Source organism: Prenolepis imparis, unplaced genomic scaffold (assembly GCF_030444845.1).
Source record: "Prenolepis imparis isolate NDT839.2.m4 unplaced genomic scaffold, iyPreImpa1.0 SCAF_11, whole genome shotgun sequence".
Classification (NCBI taxonomy): Eukaryota; Metazoa; Arthropoda; class Insecta; order Hymenoptera; family Formicidae; genus Prenolepis; species Prenolepis imparis.
In genome coordinates, this window is record NW_028141169.1 from 1,494,411 (window position 1) to 1,520,592 (window position 26,182).

The following is a 26,182-nucleotide window of genomic DNA, read 5'->3' on the forward strand; positions in this document are numbered from 1 at the left end:
TTTTCCATTCATGAATATGGAGAATTCGAAAGAACGCGAGAGAGCAATCGCGAAAATCGGATTAATCCGTCATAAAGCTAACAAATTATCTCGTCGCGCAAATATGACCGATTGATATTTTTATCGGGAGAATAATCGCACATTTAACGCGTAATCGTAAAATTTTCCATTAAACGTTAATCTCTCAATCTTTCATCGTCAATGACGCATGAGGTGGAATTTAAAGATAAAAATGTCACTATTTGAATTGGGTTTGCCCTTTCCCAAGCCTTAAAGTAAGCAATGAAGTATCGCTGTCCATATTTACAGAAAATGAATAAGATATAAGATTTAAGAGGGATTTTTCTACTTTTCGGGTTAAACCTAACCCGCCGCTATCCCTTCGAGCTATTCATGCGGCCCCGTTTTGTTCCGTCGCGAATTATCCCGAGAGATACTGAGAATATAACGTCATAGCGCATTTCTGAAACGTGCATACACTCGGGGCCACAATCTCGACAGCCATTGAAAATTGTATATTGCTATGCTTCTATTGTTTTCGCCTTCCGTCACGGAAAATTCCGCAACATCTCGCTCGCCCAACCGCATGCAAATTTCTTGATAATCGTATCAGCAAAGCAATACGATTAGAATCAGTTACTGTCTCCCTGATTCTGTCTACGTTCGATAATCTCTCCCATCCACTATTTTGCATTAAATCGAATATACAATCTGCGAGAATTTATACGATCGCGTTTGTATATTTATATATTTCCGCGAAAATATTTCATCGTCTGTATTTATATGATGCATAATTTTATGCATAATTTTAATGCATTATTTCAGCACGATGCAAAAAAGGATAAAGGAAAACAGGCAAATATAGCAAAGAATTAATTAATTTCCATTTTTTTCTCTATACATTTCCATTTCCGTTTATGAAACCAGATCGGAATAATCTAAAAAGCTTATTTTCCGTAATCGACGATAAAATCTTAAGACTCCGTGCTTGATTTTAAACTAAAATAATTTATTATTAAAATATGTATAAATTCTCTCTCTCGATCGTCACTATTTTATTTTGAAATAATGGATTGTGAAACTGTCTTGATGGAAAGAATTTAATACGGCCTTTATAAAGCAGAATCTTGGACATTTATACGGCTATCGATATTCATGCAAATCGTTTGTAACGATTGAAAAATCGGAAAATATATATTGAATAATAATTTTATTATTTATTTAGCGCGATATATATTATAGGAAAATGGCATTCTATACTTGTCAATCACGATTATGGGTTTTACAATATCTTATTTTTTCTCTCCAAGATAGAAAAAAAAATATACGATCCTACAGTATAGACGCAATATGAACGAGCGGAAAGTGGCCGTAAAAAGCAGCGCTACATGAATCGCTCGTTAACGATTGTTCTAGGCGTCGTATAAAAGCATTGAAAGGGGCACAGCTCTCTATTTACAGACGTAGAGTCCGTCACGTTAGAGGGATGGAATTACAAAAGAATGCCCGTCTAGCACAAAGAAATTGGTTCGAGTTCTCAAACGAGTAGTACTAATATTGAATACAAATTAAGGTAGAAGACGAACTAATAAGAGAGTCAGGTGCAACAAAAAATTAGGAGCAACAAATTTGTTTGAAAATCTTGATTTAATTTCAACGCTTCGGACCATTTCCAGCAGATCGATTAAGGCGCGATCTTTTTTATTAATCGATTTGCTGAAAACGGTCCAAAGGAAGAACCGAAACGTTCAAATTAAATAAAGAAAATTTAAAACAAATTTATTGCGCCTGATTCTTATTAGATCCATTTCCTACCTAAATTTGTATTTATATATCAGAGTCAAATTTGTATTTATATTATTTATTATTAAAATTCCTTGATATTTCTTTAATTGACAGAGCCGGGAAATAAGCCATAAATACGTAATGGGGTTAACACGAAATATCATTAAGTCACAATGCACAACAAAACTGTCGTACTGAACTAAAACTTGGATGGAAAGAATTTAATGTGACGTTTAAAAGAAGACATTTCAGACATTTACGCGATTTATATATCGATTCATTAAATTGTTCGTACAATTTAAAAGCGACATAAATTAAACGTTTTATTACTTATTCAGCGCGATTATAGAAAGATGGCAATTAATCTCTTAGCAGTTTTTAGTATAATATAGTCTCTTATAGAGGAGAGATTCGGCATATATGTACTTGCGAAGAAAAAAGACAAATTATTTTGCACCAGAAATTCTTAGAATCGCAGAAAATGTTTAAAAATAAGCGTGATGTAGAGACTACGGTACAGATTTCGCTTTACCTCCACTAAGCAATGCACGTAATGAAGTGAAGTCTCTTGATTAGTCCGGCTAAGGACAATGATGAAGGACTGTCAGTACTAAATGATCTTTGCCGGAAATTTAGAGTATCGTTCGACGATACGATGACAGCTGTCAATGTTTTATCGAGACACGTTTAAATTCCCGTTATCCAGAGACGCAAGAGAGTCTACACTCCGCTTTTACGATAAGACTACAATATTCTCTCGTCGATAACGCCCAGGCTTTTGCCAAGGCGGGATAAATTTACCGACAACCGTCGGTAAGCAAACTACTTCCGCCCGTGTCTGACCAATATTCGGGCGATACTACTTGGCGAAAAATTACCCTCCGTTTTGGCGAACAGTAAAGGGGAAAACTACGGGCCTCGTGCATATTGAAAACGCGTCGAATTAATTCGATCGGCTATTTTTTATATCCTAGAAATGGAATAATCACTCTTCCAGAATTGTTTCTTTGATATTCGATACAAATCCAGCCTTCAAAATACTCCATTATGTCACACGATGCCGAGAAATTTCAAAGTTAAATTTGTAAAAGAGAGCTATTTTAACATGATGTATCACGCTTAGAAAAGTTTCACATTCCGTTCAAAATTAAATATATTCTCGGAATTTTTAATCTCAAATTTCTCAAAACTAACATGATAAAGCATTTTCGAGAATAAAAATCATATTGAGCATCTCAAACAACTTGCAAGGAATAATTATTCCATTTCTCTTGAATCTATGTTTTTTTCGTATAATAAATCAGTTGCATTTGATTGTGTGCAAGAAAATGGTTTTCTTAAAATCCGAATTAATCACACGTATTGTGTGAGGTGCTACTATGAAATATGATTTCATCTTCGCCCGATAAAGTTACAAAACGAACATAATAGATAAAGAGAACAAATAGAGAAAGACAATGCGCGCACGATTTTGTGGAATAAAATTGAATAACATCCTTAATCACATGAAGATATAACTCAAAATTAATGATATTCTATATTAAGTTGTTCTATCTTCAAAATAAATAATATTAACAATCGTAGCTCCTTTTACCTTCCGTCGGAGTCTACGACTTTAAATAGTATATATAATTACTTGTTTTATATTTATTAGCACGTTATTATACTATTGCAATTTATATATAGCCGTGGAAATAAGACATGGAAATTATAAAAGAAATATATTTATATTATATATTGATACTATGTTATATATGATTATTTATCTGTTATTTATATTAATAATTCTATTATATTCTTATATTAATAATCTGTTATTTTGTATTGTCGATGAATGTTAAATTAAAATGATTTAGTAGAGCAGAAGAGCGGAGTGGTTTTTCAGAGAAGAAAATAACCGAAAATAACTGACTTGGGAGAATTATATCGTTTTAATATTAATGAGTTCTCTCGTCTATTTTGCAAAATGAAAAAAAGATCACTCACCCAAGAGCCTTCGTACTGATGAGAGGTGTCTTCAGATTCAGAAAACCATTTTTCTTGATAGGTTGCTGCTGGCTCGAACCGTCGCCATTTTCATTCTGATCTTCGAGATCATCGTCCCGTTGCTTGGACTTTTTGCGTAGGTAATGCCACATCGCTAATGCAAGTGCTATTAAAACTGCGAGAGCTCCTACTGTTCCGAAAACTGCTGTCAGTATGACGCTACGCCGTTCCATTCCCAGCTGAAATGCATAAGAAAACACACGTCAATCAGGACGGATGGATTTATCTGTCACTCGCGTGTTTGCATCATTCTCATGATACAAACGACAATCCTAAATCGAACAAATCTCAAGAATCACATTATTTTTTTTATTTGTAAAATTTATAAAAAAAATAACGAGCCATTCTCGAGTTTAAACCCCGAGTTTCTTAAAATTGTGCATTTTTGGTGTTGTGAAAAAAAAGCTACATTATTTGAACAATATCGACGCTTCTTATGAAAAGGCGATACGATCCGAATAATAAACTTGGCGAGACATGAGATTTTTTTCTCGAAAGAGACGGCCGTATAAAGTTAGCGACAAGAATGGGTCTTTCTCTTACAGGTCAGAACTTGGCATGATGGAGCACGTCCGAAAAATTCATTCGCAGACTTCGCACGTACTATGAGGTTGCTGCAGCCAAGGCAAGAGCGCCCGGTCAATAATACGGAGGAGTGTAATACCTTGACAGTGATGTACACATACGTAGCCGCGCTGTCTACAGTAGACATAGGGAAGGCATCGGCTAGACGTTACGCCCAAGGAGATAAACCTTCCTGTCATTCCATGCACGAATGAGATTCGGCCGTCGCAATTTCGGATATCTACACGTGCACGCCAACTATTTCGGCTAAACCTCGGTCGTGGATAAGCCACATATGAAATAAAAACGAGTGAGGTCGTTTGAAAGACCGTAATTCGATTGATCGAGAGACATTCCTGAATACCTCTCCGTGGATTGTTAACGATATTGTTCATGTTTCACTATAATTCTGGGACCATCGTGCGGCGAGATTAAAATTATTATTATAAATATTTCAAGGGTTTTTCAATATTTAATATTCAAGTTACAAATACGCAGGAAAGTTTGAAAATGTTCTTAAATTATTCTAAACGTATTAATAATTTGCCTGCGTCACATAAATTGATAAGAATCATTCGTAAATTAAAATTAAATTAAATTCTAATTCATCGAAGTAACCACTATTATCTGAGAGATATAATCACTCCCATTTATATTCGAGAAATGTTGATATTATTACAAGATAGTATCAAAGTACAGTCCTGCTTCGTTAGCACTTTGCAAATTAATTTTGTCTTATCCACTTGAACGAATGCGAAAAATAGATAAATAGAGTTATTCCTAGAAAATGTCGAGATTTTTTTATTCTTTTCAAATAATTTTATAATTTAGTTTTTAAGTGGATGCAAAAGGCGAAACGCTCTGTACATAAATTCGATTTGCTTAATCATTCTATAAATCTTTTGGATCAACTTAATAAATAATGGAGATTTTTTCCGAGACACCTCCTATATATTTGTACGTGCGTCACGTATACCCTTAATTTGGAAGCATCATTCCCAATGATGTTCAAGTTAAACTGTGACTTAACAGAGGAGCCACCTCTATATTTTAGCTTCCAGAACGTGTCGCGTACATCACGACCCTCTTAGAAGCGCTAACGCGTTTCCATAGACATTCATTCTAAATAGCCACGCGATATTTTCGGTCCTCGCGTAAATCAACTCCTTCTTTTCTCTCCTCTTTTCTTTCTTTTTTTTCTTTTCCTTCTCGAAAAACGCGTAAATAAAATATTATAATTAATTATTTTATTTAATTTTTCTCTTTATAATTTATCTTCTTTAAAAAATCTTACTAATTTTTCTTCTAAATGTATAATTTCTTTACTTATCTCTCTCTTCTTTAAAATATTTTGATATTTTATTTTTTTTTTTTTTAATTTAAATTTTTATTATAAATTAAAATGTTTACCAAAATTGTGTATAATGATATACTTGAAAAAGAATTATTCGAGACCATTACTTTTGCGATTACACAGCAATGCCAATTAAATTCACGACGATGTAAAATCCTTGTAAGGCTCCTTGCAGAAAACGTTAACAAACGAGCAAGGAAAAGGTCTGCAATAATAATGCGGTACAAGCCCGAACTCATTAACATTATGGCTCTGTCCGGGCGTATTTTGCGAGCGAATGCGACTAAGTACACTTTAGAATGAAAAGCCGTTTTTCACCACAGAGAGAGACGCGTACCATTTAAATTTGTTACATCGTGCGTCCCATTGAAACGCGATCATCGGCTGATAAAGCGATTACACTTTGCGGACAGAGAAAATACTGGCGCGCAATCATCGGTGACTAATCAACGATGGCTTTCAAGCAATTTTAAATGCGCGACGGCCGCAATTAGTTTTTTCGTTCGCTAAAAACTAATCAATTGTGCAGGACGTATTGACGCGATAATTATCGCGCAGTGATACAAGTCAGTGTTGCGTCATACGTTATAAAAGCTTGTTATAGTAAAATGTATTTCTCTTTGCAATAAAATTGTAGAAAAAAATCTACAATTTGATAAACGGCTGTTACATGTGTAATTTTGTAATTTTTGTCAGAACAAGGACCGCTTTTCCCGCGCTTTTTATGATATAAATATTACATATATTTATATATCATTTAAAAAAATTTCATTTACATGATATAAAAATCATACTTAGTAACTGGTAAAAAGAATTTGCATTTAATGTATAAAATGTGAAACAGTTTAAAGAGATATCAACTAAAATGTTCACTTGGCGTAAGTGAAGATAATTATATATTAAATGCTACTGCAAAAGAGATTAAGCACGTGGTGGTTTCGTTTCATTGTTTAAAATTACGCTGAGCCATGGCAGATTAACATAAATACCTCAACATACAAAATTGAAAATAGAATTAATGCAGATTACAGCGTAAAAAGTTAAATGCGTAGCTTTACGTTTTAAATCGTAAATTATCTGACGTTATTCATTAAAGAAGAATATCAAAGAATTTTCGATTGAAAGGAAATGGTGCTGTTCTGTAATATATTATGAATGTACATTTCACAGTAGCACTTAGCGTTTGAAGCATAAAATAATAAAAGGTCCTAGAAATGTTATTTCTAATTTTATGCAATGGAAAAGATTTCTAATGAATTTTAAATATTGTTCTAAAATTTATGCAAAAATAACCTTTAATCTACTTTTTTCCTTTTTTTAGCAAAATATTAAAAAAAAAAAAAGAAATATACCCATGATATTCTTCTCTTATCTTGTATGTACATTTATTTAGATGAACGAAAGAATAAGCAAAAATGTCAGAACTGAGACAATAACAATTTCCAACATCGTACAAATCGAAGTATAAAGTATTCATCAATGTAAATAATCAGTCGATCTAATTTAAAGAAAGTACACACAGATGGGAGTTTCATCATTCATTAATATGAATATATACATACACATAATTCGAAAGTAAAGTAAAATTTAAATCGATTCGAAGCTGTAATATTCAAGATATAAGACGGATTAGCATTAAATTTATATTGGAAATTGGTGTTTTAACGTCATGAAGCTTCAACAACGATAAAGTATGCTTTTACGAAGATAATAAATAATTAAAAACTGTTGTTTTAAGTTCATTAATTCGTTTAATAAATAAATATATTTTTCCGATGAAAAGTATTCATCGTACAAAAGAAATATATGAAATTTATATTGTCGTCCGCGTGTAACATATAACATCATTACTAAATTTAAAACTTTGTCAGCGTGCGAATTTGTTACAAGTTTGCGAGCAGCTGAATCGGCTGCTCTGAACGTGTCATTGAAATTCGGATCCAACTCCGTGAAGTATTTTTCCGCGAGTCTCGTATACACCATGCTTTCCTTCTTTATGGTATTTAAAAACGCGTTAGCGAAAGTTTTCACTTACGTAAAAATAAGCCCTTTAAAGATTCAGCAATTTAACCAAGGAGCAGTATTCTCTCAAAGCTCCATCTGACTGATTTAAGCAGGATGGATCGGAATTATCATCCTCCAGAGACGTATTTACGATACAACATTTAACTACCTGAACGGACAGCGCCTTCTCATATAATCCCTATATATATCTTCTTAAGATGTAAATACATACACTGATATAAGATATGCACTATAAACAAGGACGTTGACCAAGGAGATTAATTTTTTTAGCTTAGAAAATTTTTCATTCGATTTGAAAACTTTTACAGGTATTTAACTTCTCCCCTCTTTTCCCCCTCCCAATGATATTTTTGTTCAGATGTCAATCAAAGTGAATTAAAGCGCTTTTAAACTTTTAAATACATATAAATTACTCATTCTGTCCAAAATATAAATGAGACACAAGGAAACACGAAATTTTTATAATATTATTTTGTGATCGATCGTTAGAGAAAAAAAACAAGTAACTTATTGTTGTACATCTTGAAAAGTTAGAAAAGATAGATGATAGCTTTCAAACCAAGCTATAAGGAGTCACGAGAATCAGCAATGTCACAATATAGACAGATAATATTTTGTTGTTGAGACTACCTTTAGTTGTTGGAAAAGTAACATATGGGTTATTCGATAGACTGACAAAAGTTTCGTATCCATTTGTTATAGCGGCGAGAGAGATACTTGTCTTAACTTTTATATTTTAGAACCTTTAAACATACACTACTCTGTATCTCGATGCCAATATTTTTAACAACTTAAGAATCAGCAAGATACAGAAAGAAAAGAAAAATAATAAAAGCAGCAAAATAAAAAATATCATATTTACTAATTGAGTCTGAAAAAGAGACGAGCACTACTGAGATTAATTCGACATTAAATGAGATCGTTAAAATTAATTCTCGCGATGGGCCCATTACATTGATGGCGAAAATGTTAACAGCTTTGCGAAAGTACATTACAAGCAATTTGTAATATTTTCAAACTTAACTGTACCACAACTTTTACTTCATCGTTGCTCTTGTTTAGTAAATTTTTTTTATTTTTTGTTTTGTAAAAATTTATGCTACATATTTTTTTATAATAAATTATACTTGTGTAGATTAGTTAATAAAAGTTTAAATAATCTATAGAAATTCATGTCATTTTCTTCTGTCTCATAAGTTATAATATAATCGACAGGGCAAATCGCAAAAATGACTTTTCTGATAACGCGATAAATTAGATAAAATGCATTATAAATCAAAATTCTTGATGATACATAACGACCGTGATTCTGAATGTAGTTAGTTGCTCTTAATGGGCCATCAAAATGTGATAATAATCCGGAACAAAATAAATCATCGATAAAAATAGATAAGGTGCAGCGCGAACGAGAGATTTTCCTTTCATAATCATTCCAGCACAATTCCTGGCATTCCGCCATGAATAAGGGTAAGTTAAGATTCAATTAAAGTTCTGCCGCGAAGATCACGGTCATTGAATTTTCTCACGATTCACTGATTGTTTGAAGACGCGCCATTTACTTCGAATTCAAATATTACTATTTAATATTCCGTATTAAAAAAATTTAAGTTTTATATTTTATTAAAGTTCATAAAACAGCGAAAACTAAATAAAATAAGCAATTAATATAATTAATATAAATAATATGTTTACGTATAGATTGATATATCCTCGGTTCTCAAAGATTTAATTTTTAAAAATATACAAAAAATATTCAAAATTGGAAATATGGAAACCTATTGTTATTAAAATCTATAATACGCATAAGATGTCTCGAGAGCAGCATACAAAGAATGATTTCCCCCGTGTATAATCGATATTCATCCTATTTTTGAATTGAGGTTTCACAGGTAAAAGTCGCGAAAAGCTCTTTTTACATAATATTTCTATAACGTTAAAAATGAATAAAACATCCTAACATTTTATGAAATGTTTAAATAAATTTTAATCAAATCTTTTAAAACTGCACCAGATCATATTTGAAAAGCGTTATATAATAATTTTTTATAATTTTAATACGATTAAATTAATAAACTAATTGTGAAGTTACCAAAGTATTGGAGAACAAAAATCACGTATATCCCCCCTCCAAAGAATAAAACAAGAAATATACATATGTCTACATTTTGTTCATTCTTCTAATAAGAGGAAAGATGAAATTTTTCACACTAATTTTCAAGCAGTTTCTTGTGAATAAACATCTTGAATTTATTAATTAAAAAACAACATTATCAGTAGTAACTATTAATAATAATCTCCAACACCTTCCTCTTTTTTTCTCTCTTTTTCTATCGTTCTCTCTCCCTCCTTTCTCTCTCTCTCTCATTTGCTGCATATTTTATTTCCGCAAAAGATATAAAAAGTCCAGAAATATGCATCTAAAAGCAATCATCTGCTCGAGCGCACTCTGCGTCGCCAAATTTCCCATCGGTTTGCCTTTCCGCCGCTGGTTATTGGCGAACCGCCAGGAATGAGACTTGGTGAGCCAATTAAAGTGCGCCACCGATATAGGAGAGCACCCACGTTTCGCGCCCAGCGTTTACTGTCACGGAGAAAAATCAACCCCGATTCCCATCATAGTTGCGGAAACAAGCGGAGGTGTGTAATTTAACGACGTGATTAAATCGCTCCGTTTTATTTCCGGCAAGCCGGCAGTTTGTCAAACGAGAGGAGCAATTCACACACGCATGCATCAATCGCTACCACGGCTGAATGATCAGCTTACACGCACGCACACATGCATATAGGTATACACATACAACGGCGAAAAAACGTCACAGCGACCTGCATTCTGCAGCAGAGAAAAACCCCAACGTACGCCGAGGGTGGCACGCAGATGTCAGCACTTATCGCGCACCTAATAGCGCACCCCTATAGGGGGTGTTAAAAAAAATGTCACCTTCAAACAACAAAGCAGAGTGCAAAACGCTCTTCATCATCGCTCGATGGTATTGCTACGCTTTAAATCTCTCCGCGTTCATCCCCAGTGAGGACTCCTCACCCAATTTCTCTTTTCTCCCGCCTGCCCCACTTTCCATCCCCCTCGCGCATCCTCCCCCCAGCCTCACCCTGTCTCAGTGTTTCTCGTCTGCCACTCGCCGAATCCTGCGAGTAAATTCGCGGCTGACTCGACAGAGGATTCGGTCCTCTCCGGAAATTCTCGCGCACCTTCGGAGGCCACGATCGGGCTACCAGTTGTTGCCCCAATGCGTTATCCCGTGACCTCCGCGAGAATTTCATCCCTTTCCCTCCCCCTGTCATCCCGTTCCCCGCTCGCCCCATCGAAAAGCCAATTACGTGATTACCACCTTTGCGCACATCCATATGCTAATGAAGATCTGGTCGAGAGCGATCAACACGGAATCAAATTGATTTGTAACACGGAGGCAGCCGTCAAAATTCAAAATGCTAAAAAAAATATACCGAGTTTAATAGAATCGGTTGACGTTTACAGGTGTGTTTTTTTTTTTCTTTTCCTCTGACAAATCTAGACGAGTAAAACAAAATAAATATAAAAAAAAGAGAATGATTTTTTTCAAAATTTCGTCCTTGCTAAGAAACATACACGATATAACAGACTTACAATTAGTCTCTTAAAATTTACAAATATTTCTTTTTCATCTTTAATCAATTTACAAAGTTATAATACTGACTCTTCTTTGATAAAAATTCTATCAGTTGTTATTACTTTTATATCTAATTTATATCAAGATGAATGATGACATTAACTTATATGTCAAAGGTTACAATAATTTTTTTAATATATTATAAAGAGTGAAGTTTGAGTCGCCTATTCTTTCCTGAAGGGTAAGAGTCGCATCTGGTTCCTTCCTGAATTATTTCGAGTGAGTGAATGAGAGAGAGAGAAAGAGAGGGAGAGAGAGAGTAAGTGAGAACGCTAATATTTGCCAATATGCAAATCTGTAATTCTGTCATCCTCAATTCAAAGTTTGCAAAGTCCGTTCAATTTAAATAATGATTATTCAAAGAATTATGTCTCATCACACGTGTCTCAGATAATCTCGAAACGAACATTTTTAAGTCTTGTATATTTTAACGTCACTTGAATTATTTATCAGTTGTGTGTTTCATTGTTTAAATATTCGATGCTCAGTTCAATACTACCATGATTAGCAATACGAGCGACGTGCTAAAATAATAAACTATCGTTGAACATGGAAAAAATATAGTGTAATAAAAAATCACGACTGGAACTTGGATGTTACAATAATAAAACAGCATATCATGGGATTTATTCGTGTACAGATAAGCTATTAAAAATTCATTTCAGCAATTCATCCCACTCTGAATTCCGCAATTTAATTTGACGACCGATTGCAAATTGCATCGCTAAAATATTATTGAAAAATTGGTATTGGTTTTTCACGCAAGCAAATATAATTATGTAATTAAGTAATTATAATAATTTCCAATATTCTATATATTATTTTATCACTTTATTTTTTTTTAATAGTAATAATAAAAATTAATAATAATAATAATTAATAAGCATAGTTAAAATACTCTCTTTTTATCTGTAAAACGAGCCTCTCGCTCTCTTTCTTTCTTAATAATTTCTTTAATTGTTATAAAATCTCATCAACAAATTATTTGCATATAAAAATAGATTACTCTGTCGTACAAAATATCATCTGCGTCAAAAGAAAATCTGCATCCGCATTATAATCGATACGTGATATAGATCAACGGAAGAGTTATTGATTATTCAAATTAATTTATGCTAATAAGTCAATCTATTCATGTGTGTGCGTTGCGTATATAAAGTCACGCATAATTAATACCATCATTATAGTGTTAATTTTAATAAAATGAAACGTGTTGCGCATTTGTCGCGTCATTTATATTTCGATAAGCACGATAATATAAATCTGACTAATATATTGTCTGTTCCCATCGCGAGTTGTATCCTTTCTGACGTCGGAAAATCGATTACGAGGTCATGTTTTAGTGATCTCCATGAGAAATTCACATACGCACTACGCGCGATATGATAAAACTGATTGCCTTTTATGGCAGATTGAATCGATAATCCGCAACTCGATTAAATTGATTTAACGCTCAATCTCAGTCGTCGAGTGCAGGTATATAGAGCGAGCTAACGCGAAAACGAAATGAGTATAGTTGAGACTTTTCATGAAATGAAAGTTTCGGACAATTTAGCGTCTGAATTAAACTCTCGCAGTGAGAAAGATAGAGAGACAGACTCTCTGCCTCAAGCACAATTTCCTCGATGTGGCATTAAAATAATAAATGAAAATTACAGAACAGACTAAAATTACGGTTGAGAAAGAAGTAAAATATTAAGAGCTAAATCAAACAGCGAAACAGAAACTCTCCGGCGATATCAATGTTATAATAAATGGATCATCGATCAAATTTGAACATATCTATGTGCGACAAACAGTGATTGGGTGATTGATAGTCCTCTGATTTCACTGAACAATAGTAGTAAAATGACGTAACTGTACACCATACTATTCAGTGTGAAATGCCATTAATAACTCGACTGTATCGATGATTTCGCGCGTAGTTTTGTGAATATACATATATATATATATATATATATATATATATATATATATTATTATACACAGACATAAAAATACGAAATCATCGACACATATTAAACATACATCTACACAATTTTTTTCATCTATTCGATAATAATTTAAAGATTATAGATCCTTCCATATATATTTATAATTTTTTTCTGGACGAAAAATGACGAGTGAAATCGTAATAAGAAAACGATTTCTAAATTTTTTCTTAGAAAAGTATATAAGCGTAAATGCTGCATTAAATATTTTTCTCCAAGTTCTTTTGTACGCTTCACTTAACTATATAAAAATTCTTTGTCTTTTCAAAATTTTTATGAAAAAATTAATTGTTGATTTCGGAATAATCGAGACTTTTGACATCTACTTTAAATGAAAGAATAATTTTTTTCATTTTATGCCTAAAAGGAAATAAGAATTGATATCCGATCACAACAAAGACATGATTATTTCTTTCACAATCCTCATTGACGACATTAATTGAAAACTTTTAAAAAGAGCTAATTAAAAGATATAATTATCAACCATGCTCATTATCGATCATTTTAATTTTACATCCAATATTTTTTGTCCGTACACAAGAAAGATTAAATTCTACAATGATTCAATTTCTCATCAAAAGTGTTTTATCACAATTTTATATTTAACACAACAAATAATTTCTCTGTACATATATATGTATATATATGTTTTTAACAAATCTTTATATAATCTTTAATATTTCTTATTCAATGTAAAACGTAAGTACATATCGCCATCTTGCAACCCCTAAAGGAAGCGTATTACTTTGATTCATTTATTCTACGAGAAATAGTTATCAACAGAGGTTTATAAAATTTCTTACACTAAAGTTACATAATTAAAAAAATTTTTGATGCGTAATTTATCGTAATAAAACTTAATAATAACGAAGACAAGCACAAGGAATACATATAATTGCATTATAATGAATAATCGAAAAATAATCTATATTAATAACAAAATTATCGACCTAGGATGCAGTCTCTAGATTTTAACACATGTATAGTTATAATTTTCCGATGCATGAAAAGAGCAAGGGATAAAACCAATAATAACAACCGTAATTTCAAACATTATTTGTAAAGCATATATTATATGCATATTTACAATAAATTTCCAGTTATATATATATATATATATATATATATGTATTTCTCTTTTTAGCCCAAGATCTCAACAACTAAAAATAACTGTACACTCTCGAAAAACGAAAGTATGTATTTAATTGCATTTATATAAATTTGTTTTTTATGCAATTAGTATAATATGCTCGCATATATTACGCGGATTAAAATATACTCCATACTGCTCTATTTATATAAATACAAAAGAGAAAAAAAAGACGATATATCGACGACACATAAAAAAAATATTATGTATGCTATTCAATGCTACTCAATTCAACTATTCCGGCACAATTGTATGCAAATTCCGGCAAATCCTCGTGATTCGAACAGAATTAGAGTGGCAATTTAGCAAATACTGATATTTTGATAAATATTATATAACATATATACTTTATATTTTTTCTAAAAGTATTTGTGTTCTTGCAGATTTAAGATGTAATTTGATTTTCAAAAACAAAATGCTATAATTTACATAAGAATATTACATAAAATATATCTATAAGAAAAATTATCACACGGTTTTTTCATAATAAATGATCAATTACATTTCTTTGAGAAAAAAAAGAATGTTCACACACAGACATATTGGAATTAAAAGTTCTCGAAACTTTCAATCTAAATTTTCTACTTTGCCGTTTCAGCGAAATTATTGCGGTGCCTGTTACTCTGTGCCTCGTTAAGATTGGCAACTGTGGAATTTTCTTAATTGCTCGTGAAACTTTTTTCTTTCTTTAAAAAAATATTAAGCGTTTTAATAAATCGGATGGATAATTTAATACCGTTATTTTTCTCTTTGAATCTGCCACAGCAATATAATACTATATGTAAAATCCTTACGGTTATATCACGCTCACATTTATTAACGAAAATCGTCTTCAAAACCGATAAAATAAAGAATGAATATATTAAAAAATATATTACTATACACTCTGTAATTTTTCTTCCTCTCTCATTATAGCATCTGTGTAATTCTATGCAATTCTGTGTAATTCTGTTGTATTATTATAGATTGATGTTATCGTATATTATATATATTAATTAAATGTTACTTATATTATCCTTTCTTTTGAAAAACAATCCTTGTCTTTGCTTGAAAAGATCCCGAAGAGATATAGATATCGGAAACCATCGTTCGTGAAACATCCGCTCTATTCGTTTTATTATAATCGTCTGTCTGTCGCGCAAACCAAAGACATTTACCGCTTTTATCGGGCTGGCTTCGAGGATTGACATGTCGTTAAAAAGCCAAGTACCTCGGCTCCGATCGATGGATCTGTTAGTGCATCGTCTCTCTCTCTCTCTCTCTCCCTTCGAATGCAACATGGTGAGATACCGAAACGCGCGCGCGCAAGTTTTCCGCACAAACTCGTTTCGTCCGCGGCATATTTATTACTTCCGAGGGTTTGCGGATAAAAGCTTTTCTCTCCGTCAATAGTGGGAAAATTTGCCGCTAATTCGCCGCCGAATTGATAAGTTAAGTAATGCTTCGTGTCTCTTCTCGATATAATAATATATCGAAGCACCGCCAATTATTTAATATCTCGATAAATATATATACATAATATATCGCGGACTGATTACAACCGTAAACACACGTCATACGTAATGGCGCAGCTTCATCATCATTGCTGCTTGTGCGGAGTGGATTAATTACACCAAGCAGACATCCTGCCATCCCGTTTCTCCCTGTGCCGAAAATCATGCATCGTATTATGTAGCGCAGCTGGTGTCATTTAAAGCTGATAGGCGACTATAAAGGACCGAAGGGGATTTCAGCACATTGGACGCACCGGTTCCCTCCGAGATCGCGTATACATATATATGTGTATACAATATTTGTATACCGGGGGACGATTGTAATGGATAATGCATACCTTGTGTGAGAAATTCGATATCGCTGATCGAACGAATCCCTATTCCCCGAATTCTAAATTCTCCGCCCCGGAATTCGACGACGATCGTTACACGGCGAAGCGCATATGTCATGTTGCAAATCCGACGGAAGAGAGAGCGATAAGTCCTCCCCCGTAAGCCCTATCCATTGCGGAAAAACTGGCGGAACTGATCCCGTTACTGGCAGAACACAGATACACGCTCGATATATATCAGAGATTGAGACTTGAGGGATTATTACGGAAAGTATAATAACGTTTGTCGAAAGAAAATTCTTCCCAGAGAAGAAATTCTTTCTCAAAAAAAAAAAAAAAAAAAAAAGAAAAGCGATATATATATTCGCCACTAATAAAATTGCGAATGACGCAAGTAATCAAGTTGTTGGAGAATTATTCTGAAGGATTACATATATGTATATGTATAATACTTGCGTATTTATATTTATAATAATTAACTGAAAATTTAATTTCCTCAAACAGCGGGCTTATTTCGTTTCGTAATCCTTATATATGTGCATAAAGCGATTATTAGCTTCTTTATATATTAACCCAATTTCATCGACAGCGGATAATATATTTGCCCACAGATTAATACACCCACATTTTTCATTATTTTAAACATTACTAAATGAAGAAGTAAGATAAGTGCATTTAAAATCCAGATTTATTTAATTTATATCCTATATAAGTAAGAGTTATTTATTGTTAGTATTTTTTATCGTTAGTTTCTCGTAAAAACTGGAAAAACGATTAATTCTCTGTCGGAAAAAATTGTTTTCCGCCGAATTCTAATAGAGATAAAAATCTGCTTAAAAAATTATCACCGTCATTCAATTTTGGAAATAGTTTGATGAAAAAACAGCAAAAGATAATATTGATTGAGCCAAAATGGGGCGTGAAAAAGAGAAAGAGAAAGAGAGAGAGAAAATTAAATTAACTAAATATATAATATATACATCATTATTCAATAGAATGTATACCTATATTCCGCGTTTTATCATTTCTTTCTCATCGCGCGCGAATTTAAAATCATAACAGAAACTGATATCTCTGCAAACAACGCGACGTCTGATTCATAGCACAAGAGAGGATCCAGAATTTTAATCGAACGCGCGTATATGTATATACGACCATAAATTGTTAGATTAAGTGGTTACACTTCTCTTTTAATTAGTCCGCGTGTATTTATAAGCGATCCTCGAATGTCGAACGTTGCTCGAACCATAAATAACGACGATGGGGAAATTGGCTGGAGAGGAAGCAAATGACAAATTTTCCCTGCCTTCGTCAAAAGAGGAAAAAAGACAGGCGGCAGGCTTACCTCAAGAAGATGGTGGTTCATAATTGACAACACCGCTCGCAAATGAAAAGAACCGAAATTGGGTCAAGCGTTCGCGCGCGACTCTATCATCTCGGGAATAAATGTACACAGCTTCCGCGAGAGGAGGCGCGACCAATCGGAAAGCGGTGAGATTTTAACGAAGGGAAGCTTAAGCTTTTACGACAAAGAGAGGAAGAATGGGGCAGCTCGCTTTGAACGCAATTCCAAGTGTTTTCCGAGCGTTTTCGTAACTTTGGCCGAGTGAAACCGGTTCCGTTACTCCGATAAGAAGAAATATATATATATATACGCGAGAGATCCCCCGGAGGAAGGTCCGAAAGAGATGACGACGCAGAGAGGACGCTGTCCCCTTTGAATCTTCGTAAACCGACGGAAAATCCTCCCGTGTGTGTGTGTGTATTCAGGTACCTATATCTCGTTTGCGATTCCATTCTCGGTCCTTCCACGTCCTTCCGCTGAATACACGCGCGATTGCAAATTCGGGCGGATCCTTACGTAACCTTATTACAATTCACGGTACGTTAATTAACTTTGAAATGGAAAATCGCGCGTCTTATTTAGCGAGCCTCAAAGGATTATATATTTTATCTCAAAGACCTGATTTCGTTTGGAGTATCTCGTCGTATATCGATCGCGAAAATTAATTAGCTGGCTCCGAAATATTGCACCATAAAGCAAACTATTTACATAGAGCCCTCTCTGTATCTCTCTGTATCTCTTGCACTGTACGATGTATTACATAGTAAACGTCCCGGTATATAGCTGTTTAATCTAATTATCGCTGTGTAAATATCGTACATGAACTTTTATTATTAGATTTTAATGTAATTATAATAATAAACGATTTTCGTGTGCATCTACAATGCAAAATACGACGTACAAGCGCGCAACACTCTCCAATGTACTTTATTGTTTAATCGTGCTGTGAAATAATTGAACTATATATGAGTGAACACATAAATAGCTTTATTAATTGGATTACAACAAACAAGGGGGAAAAACGATATTTTAAATGAATTTTTTACGTGATTAAGGAAGACAAAAAATGTCACAAAATATAAAAATTCTTCGATCATACGTGAATTCTCACGAGCTCTTAAAATTTTCAAGCACGCACTCGTAGCTTTATTTATCCATAATACTTGTCGAATTTTTTTCATCATAGTCAGTATCAGTCGGCTTTAAAAAGAAAATCCATCCCGGCCGATGATTTAACGAAAATATTCTTTGCACACTTGCCGCTCGTAGATTGTCAAACTTCTCACCGCGGTCTTCCCTTCTTAAATAATAATTTGGCAAATGCCTTGGGGAAAGATCCGAAATACCGACCGGTCCTTAGCACAGGGGACATAAATTGACCGGACTTGTACGCGGCAAGAGAAATTCATGCCGTTGCTGGTCGATCTAGATTATACTCGACGCGGTCGAGGAGCCCGCTATACTAGAAAATACGGGAAAAAGTCCGAGAACTAGCAGAGCAATAGCCCCATGCTCGTGATCCCTATACTTACGGCGCGAAACGACTTGATTTAAGCCCTCGAGTTTTCTTACCCCGACGCATTTATACAGGGTGTCCCAGAATGATGGGGACTAAATTCGTGTGCAGATTCCTGGGATCATTTGGAGACGATTTTTCCTCAGCGAAAATGTCGAGGGAGGTCATTATTTTTTGCATGTTTCCAATTTTTGCCATCATGTATATTTGTAACTAAGCCTTAAATTAAAATTCTATTAAAGTAAACTCTACCTGAAATTAACTGAAGAATGTGAATTTATTAGTTTATTTCCACAAGGCTTAGTTTGCGAAAAACCCTTTATTTTCAATCGCTTATAACGCGAAAATTATTGGTGTCTCGACATTTTTGCTGAGGAAAAATCGTCTCCAAATGATCCCAGGAATCTGCACACGAATTTAGTCCCCATCATTCTGGGACACCCTGTACAACCTCTGCCGTAGAGAATTTTCTCATACAAAAATTCGCGGCCGATAATATTCAAGCCGACTTCCCCTTTACTTTTGCTTTCGCCGATCATACACGTGTCTTTTCGGAGACATTATCATCATAAATGTTACTCTTCCTGAATACTGAATTAATCAACTATTCTCATAAATATACATTGACGTCTCTTAAAACAAGTTTCCCCTGCTTGAATCGCATTATTTACTTTGATTAGTTCATTCATCGTTATTCTGAATATTGATTAATTAATCAAGATAATTTCTCGACCTTTCCATTTATATGTAAGTATATATAAATTTCTTTCGAGAAGCTATAACGATTTTTTGTTCCATTTTTTTTGTTTCGCGTATATACGTTCATCTAACTGAATTGTTCATCCTATATATAGGATGTGGATCAGTTCTTACATAATTGAGATAGATCCGAAGGATCTTGACGTAAAACGAAAAAAAAATGTCCGAGAGAGAGAAAGAGAATAAAAGGGAAGAAATATTTTATCACGACCGTGCCACCTCGGTTTTTGATTTATACATGACATTGATACGTTGAATAATGCGTAATTTCGAAAAGAGAGAACCATATCGATAAACCCCGTACGTGTGTTCGCAAAGGCGAATCAGAAGTCTCCATCGAGCCGACGAGCAGCGATCACCGCGCGATAACCTGAAAGCAATTATTCGCGACCAGGTCCGCACTATACATTATATATATATATATATATATATATATATATATATATATATGTATCGCGCTTCGTCGACCTGGCACTTTCCTCTAGCAATCTCGGCATGCTCTCCTATCGTATCATTCACCGAGTTTGCCGCAAGTTACGCTACATGGACACGCGCGACTCGTGTTGATGGGTCAGGCTTCTACATAATGCACTACCAGATCACCAACTTTCGTTATATCCTTTTCACGCGGCTAAAGGATTTATTAAGAAATGAGATGAGAGTATGTCAAACGACGGAAGTTGCCGAAGGATTATATTCACATATTCTCGGTAGAGACTGTGACCTTTATGGTGATTTTATAGCAAAAAGAGTAATCTGCTTTGATCAATGCGAAAAAAAAAGAATAGGCTATTTAATCGGTAAATTTAACATTTTTATAGTTAGATAATAATAATAAGAATAATAATAATTATAAAAGCGTGAAAATAAATTACGACGTGTTTATATGATCATAAAAGTAGTTAAAAAAATTTTTTTAATTTTGTTAAGAAAATAATGCTTAAAATTTCATTATTATGAAAGATATCGCAGCGTATGTTTTCAACGTTATTATTATCTCTCTCTCTATCTCTTTATTAATTTTAAATCTTTTAAAAATGGGGATTACTTGTACAATAAATGATTTGTAGAAATATGTGGGACATTCATTTCCATGTTAATAACAATCGTCTAAAGACGATAAAATTTGTCGTCAGTCCCTTGAAATATATAAACAACTACAATTACAATAAAGTTGCGATGACCTTTTGCAAAAGGTCTTTCCACATGTGCGACCGTCTCTTTGTATTATTTTTGCTCATTTGCTTTACAAATTAGAATCAATATTCAATATTTTTTCGCGAATTACACGCCTCGCTCGTTTATTCGGTTATGTGACTGTACTGAACGTGTTATACATTCAAATACCGCAACTTCAACGAAGTAGATTTTTTCGTCGAGACACGGAGCACAATACATGAATAATGGCATTTATTTTTCTAACATCAAGAACAAAAATACCTATTTATTTTTCTAAAATAAAAATATTTACTTTTATAACGTGAAAATAAAAATATTTATTTTTAATATGAAAATAAAAATATTTATTTTTCTAACATGAAAAATATTGAAGAACTCAACATGTCACTCAACTTTGATCTGATCAACTTTGAACGTGTTTTTAGACATAGAGATTTAAAATTTTAACTAATTTAAAAAATGGTAATAAAATATATATCCAATGTCTGAAAAAAAATAATAAAATAGTCTATCAAAATTTTATAATTAAAGCCTTGCAATTTAACGTATTTTAATCGTTCGTTGAAATAGAATTTTATATACTTAACAAAATTGACAATAGTAAAGTTTTTATTATGATGAACTAAACAGTTCGACATAGCTATAAAGAGTTTTAAAAAAGGAAGCTATTCGAAATTTAAATTCTACGACTTTTGTAATTATATCACTATTATATTACTTTTTAGCACTTTAATCATAAACTTAATCATCAAAAATAGAGAAAAGAATTTTTAGATTATATATAATTTTCTTTCGTTTAAGATCGCATTTTCTAGCATTTCCAATCCATTAGCTAAATTGACGTAATCACTAGAGTCATTGATTATTGAACGTATTATATAAGTAAGGGAAAAGAACGGCGTCAATTTCTGGAAGGAATTCGAATGAAAATTATTTTGTCATTCGTATTACTTACTTCGAATCATTATATCGCAAAAATGAAAGGGCCGAAATACGACGGACGTGGCTGAGAAACCAAGAAGTCATAACGAACGCGGTATTCAAGCCAGATGTCGCCCGACATTTCTGTACTTTGGAAACTAGTAATTTAATTGCTCTTATAAGACACTCATGCCCGAGGCCCTGGCTGTCGCAGTTGCTATTTTGCGCTACGCTTGGCTCAAAGGATGCTATACTTCGTTGTACGCGATAATAACATTAATCGTTCGGTCTTCTCGCTGTCGAACGCCGGGGCTCACGTCAATATAAATCGCCGGGAATAAACGTTATGAACATGACGCGGAAAATGTCCACAACATTTTTCAGCACAATCTGGATTGATTGATGTTCACAACAGAATCAAGAAAAAATAATAAGAATTTCTTGTAAGCTTTTCAGATTTTTAGATCTCATAAACATTTTACTTTGTCACTTGAGAATCTTGAGAAATTTGAAAGTGTAATTATAAGAATGGGCTATTTTAAGGTACTTTAGGCCACCTGCTATATGGCGTATAATGTGTTGGAAAAGTTTTATTCCGTTTAAAATTAAAGATTATTGTTGGAATTTTCAACTGTCACAAGAAAAATTCACATTGTAAAGATTAAAATTAATATGATCTTTATATGATCAAATAAGTCTATTACATGTGCAAAAAGATTGCAATTAAATCTCTGCATCTACTACTAGTCGCACATTATAACTTATATTGTACATTTTAAAAAAACCTATATATATATATATATATATATATATATATATGTGAATTTTTGGAAACCTTCAAAATATTTAAAATTTTTTAATATTTATATTAATTTTGCTATTTTAGATATATTTTGAAATTAGATTTATATTCAGCTTAAGAAATCCTTAAATTTGAATAAGTAATAAAGAAATATTCAATAAATTGTTCATACCTATGCGACTCAATAGCTTAATTTCAATTTTAACTAATTATAATTGTCTCGCAATAAATATTATAATATTTATTGCGAGAAATCTTATTAATCTTAATCTTCACAATAAACTTCTTTTAAAGATTAAAAGATTTAATACTTTCGCTAACAATAAGTTGGCAATTTCATCACGAAATCAAATTCGAATATACATATATGATAATTAAGTAATAATTTGTTGCTTTAGTTCCAAATTTACTCCTCCTAATTACCAGGTAATTGATATTACAGATGGTGCTGACGTAATTACGCTAACAGACCCGCTTCCAAAAATACTTGCAACAAATCGAAAACAAAAAAATAAATATATACCAGAATTGCAAATTAATTACTATGAGATACCACTGTGCAAATAGATTTTTAAAATATTAAATTTTTATAGATACACCAAAATATAAAATACTCGTATACGAAATAATCACATAACAGTAAATAGAGCGAAAATTAAGCGATGAATACCGAAGAATAAATTTAATATATATCTCGAAAACAAAATAATTCGAGAGATGTTTTAACATTAAAATCGAAGGAGAGTAATTAATTGCATTAACATAATTTACTCCTATAACGTCCAAGTATTTTTCAAATTTATTTTGCGAGCAATAAATTTGCGATAAACTGATTCACTACCGCAAAGAACGAGCAATTAATTTTACAAATAAATAATAAATTAATAAAATTATTTGCGATTATTCGCTTCATAATTTTTCCGCATTTTCGATGCCTCCTCGTATCATCTCTTTTTCTCTTATCTATTCATTGCTGGCTCCTGCATGTCACTTACACATTTCCCGAAAGTACGGTTAATTACGATCCCGCACTAATCACCAGAATACAACTATCGCACGGCACTTTCCATACCACTCCTGACATTAATAACACACAATGCGCACTTTATATATTGCGAAAATCATGTTTACACGAAACTACGATCCACTTTATAAACTAAAAAATCGAAATTAAATTCATACGATGCTAATATACGAATAGTATTTTACAATGATTTTACCTCTATTTTATCTCTCATTATAAGTGAATAGATATATACAAGTTAAAATTAAAAATAAATATTCCGCCGAATACAATATTCAGAAATATAGCTTTGCCAACTTGCGCGATTGATTTCAATGAAGTAAAGTACATATATAAAATAATATAAGATGCACATTTCAACAGATTACGAATGCAAACTCTTGTCGCGATCGCGGTTCGAGAGATAATAGATAATACGACACAGAAGAGAGAATTTTCTCTTAGAATTTACCCTGAAAATCATGGTAGTCGTGGGACAATATGGTATGGAAAGAATTTTATGAGAATTTCTCTGATTAATATTTATCACAATAAAAAATAATAATATCTATCACAATAAAATATAAAATGTTTGATTAATTTTACTAAAAGTATAGTAAAATTTACTAAAAGTATAGTAAGATTAATCAAATATATTTTTAAAATTCTTTCCATACCATATTGTCCCACGATTACCATGATTTTCAAGGTAAACTACTTCTACCACTCGACTCTCGTCGTGTGAATGACAAGAAATACCTCGTGCCGCTGCCCTCCCCATTCCGTCTCTATGCAAGAATTCGACGGCCGGCGCTATTATTTACATTCACTCGTTGTTATTCACGCGAAACTCAAGCGAGAGAAGGCAGCGGCGCGAGATTGTCCTTCTGTATTGTATCATCTCTCGAACCGCAATCGCGACGAGAGCTCTTGAATCGGTAATGCGATAATAATCTGTTGAAATGCGTATCCGTATTGTATCTCTCGAATCGCGATCGCGACAAGCTTGTATTTCGGGGAAGTGATTACCAATCCGCGCAATTAATTAATTTTCGCGATTATCTCCTCTTAATTAGCCATTAATTCGCGATATCAGGCTAAAGTTTCCGACGTCATTTTCCATATTTCTCTCGTCGTTAACAGTGCGTCAATATACATACACGTATAAAATCGATTCTACATCATCGAGCGTTAACATATAATATAATATAATATATTATATTTTAAAATAAAATTAAAATAAATATATGTAGGCGGTATCTGACGTAGCGGGATGTCCGTGGAATAAGTCACCAGTATATGTATTATGTTGTTATTTTCGTGTCGGGTCATTGTCGTGTTCGTGTATGCTTATCTGTCCGTTGCCTCGATTTTATTGTATACCTTTGACGAAACGTGCCATGCCGTGATTGGCTTCATTTAAAAGGATAAGCATTTTAACCGAGTGTTTATAAACGGCGACCGCTCGGTCGAGCGCGAATAAAGAGTTTATACGATTTCTGAGAATTAGAAAAGAGTTAAGCGTTTGAATCGAATATACATATATCTCTCCTATCGACATCCTATCGACTACATATAAAATAAAAATTTTAAATAAAATTGAAATAACATATTTAACCACATATTTATTTTAATATTTATCAATTGCGTATGCGTATTCCATTTTGTTTGTGCTTCAATAATCTGTTGAAATATGTATTTTACGTCATTTATTCAGTCGAAAACTATCGCATGTGAATCGTGTATATTTATTCGCTTGTAACGAAAGATAGAGTACAATTGCGTTAGAAATACATCATTCGTTAGCGACAGAGATGGCATTATATTACGAATTTAGTCGCGCGATTTTACAATGCTAAGTAGATCGTGTAACTGTGATTGTCGCGTTTCTCCATCGTAATGTGAAGTGCGTAATTAACGTCGGGATGCCATGTAAAGTGCTGCGCAATCGTCGTATTCTGGTGATTACTGCGCGCGCGATCGTAATTAACTGTGTTTTCGGAAGTACGTCTCACGTAAGCGTTACGAAAGAGCAGCAAAGGGCAAACAACGCATACAAGACATACAAGAGAACAGGAGAAGGCCCGAAAGCATCGAGCAACACCAAAGCATGGAATGAGTAACCTAAATTTTGTCAATTTACTATTATTTATTATTTCTAAAATTAATGACTCGCTTATCTTTGCAATAGTAACTCACTTTATTATTAAAATTTATTGCTCTAATTCTGAATTTATTGGTCGCGAAATAAG

At 33.1% G+C, this 26,182-nt stretch overlaps 1 protein-coding gene across 3 annotated transcripts in view; it reads right to left on the minus strand.

Moving 5' to 3' along the window:
- Positions 1–26,182, minus strand: part of Syt7 (Synaptotagmin 7) — a 175,693-nt gene that overhangs the window by 104,416 nt on the left and 45,095 nt on the right. For all 3 annotated transcript variants that reach the window (XM_083050343.1, XM_083050344.1, XM_083050342.1), the window contains one exon: positions 3,772–4,010. In XM_083050343.1, coding sequence (XP_082906469.1) covers positions 3,772–4,004 — 233 coding nt within the window. In that variant the 5' untranslated portion in view covers positions 4,005–4,010. The remainder of the gene's footprint in view (positions 1–3,771; positions 4,011–26,182) is intronic.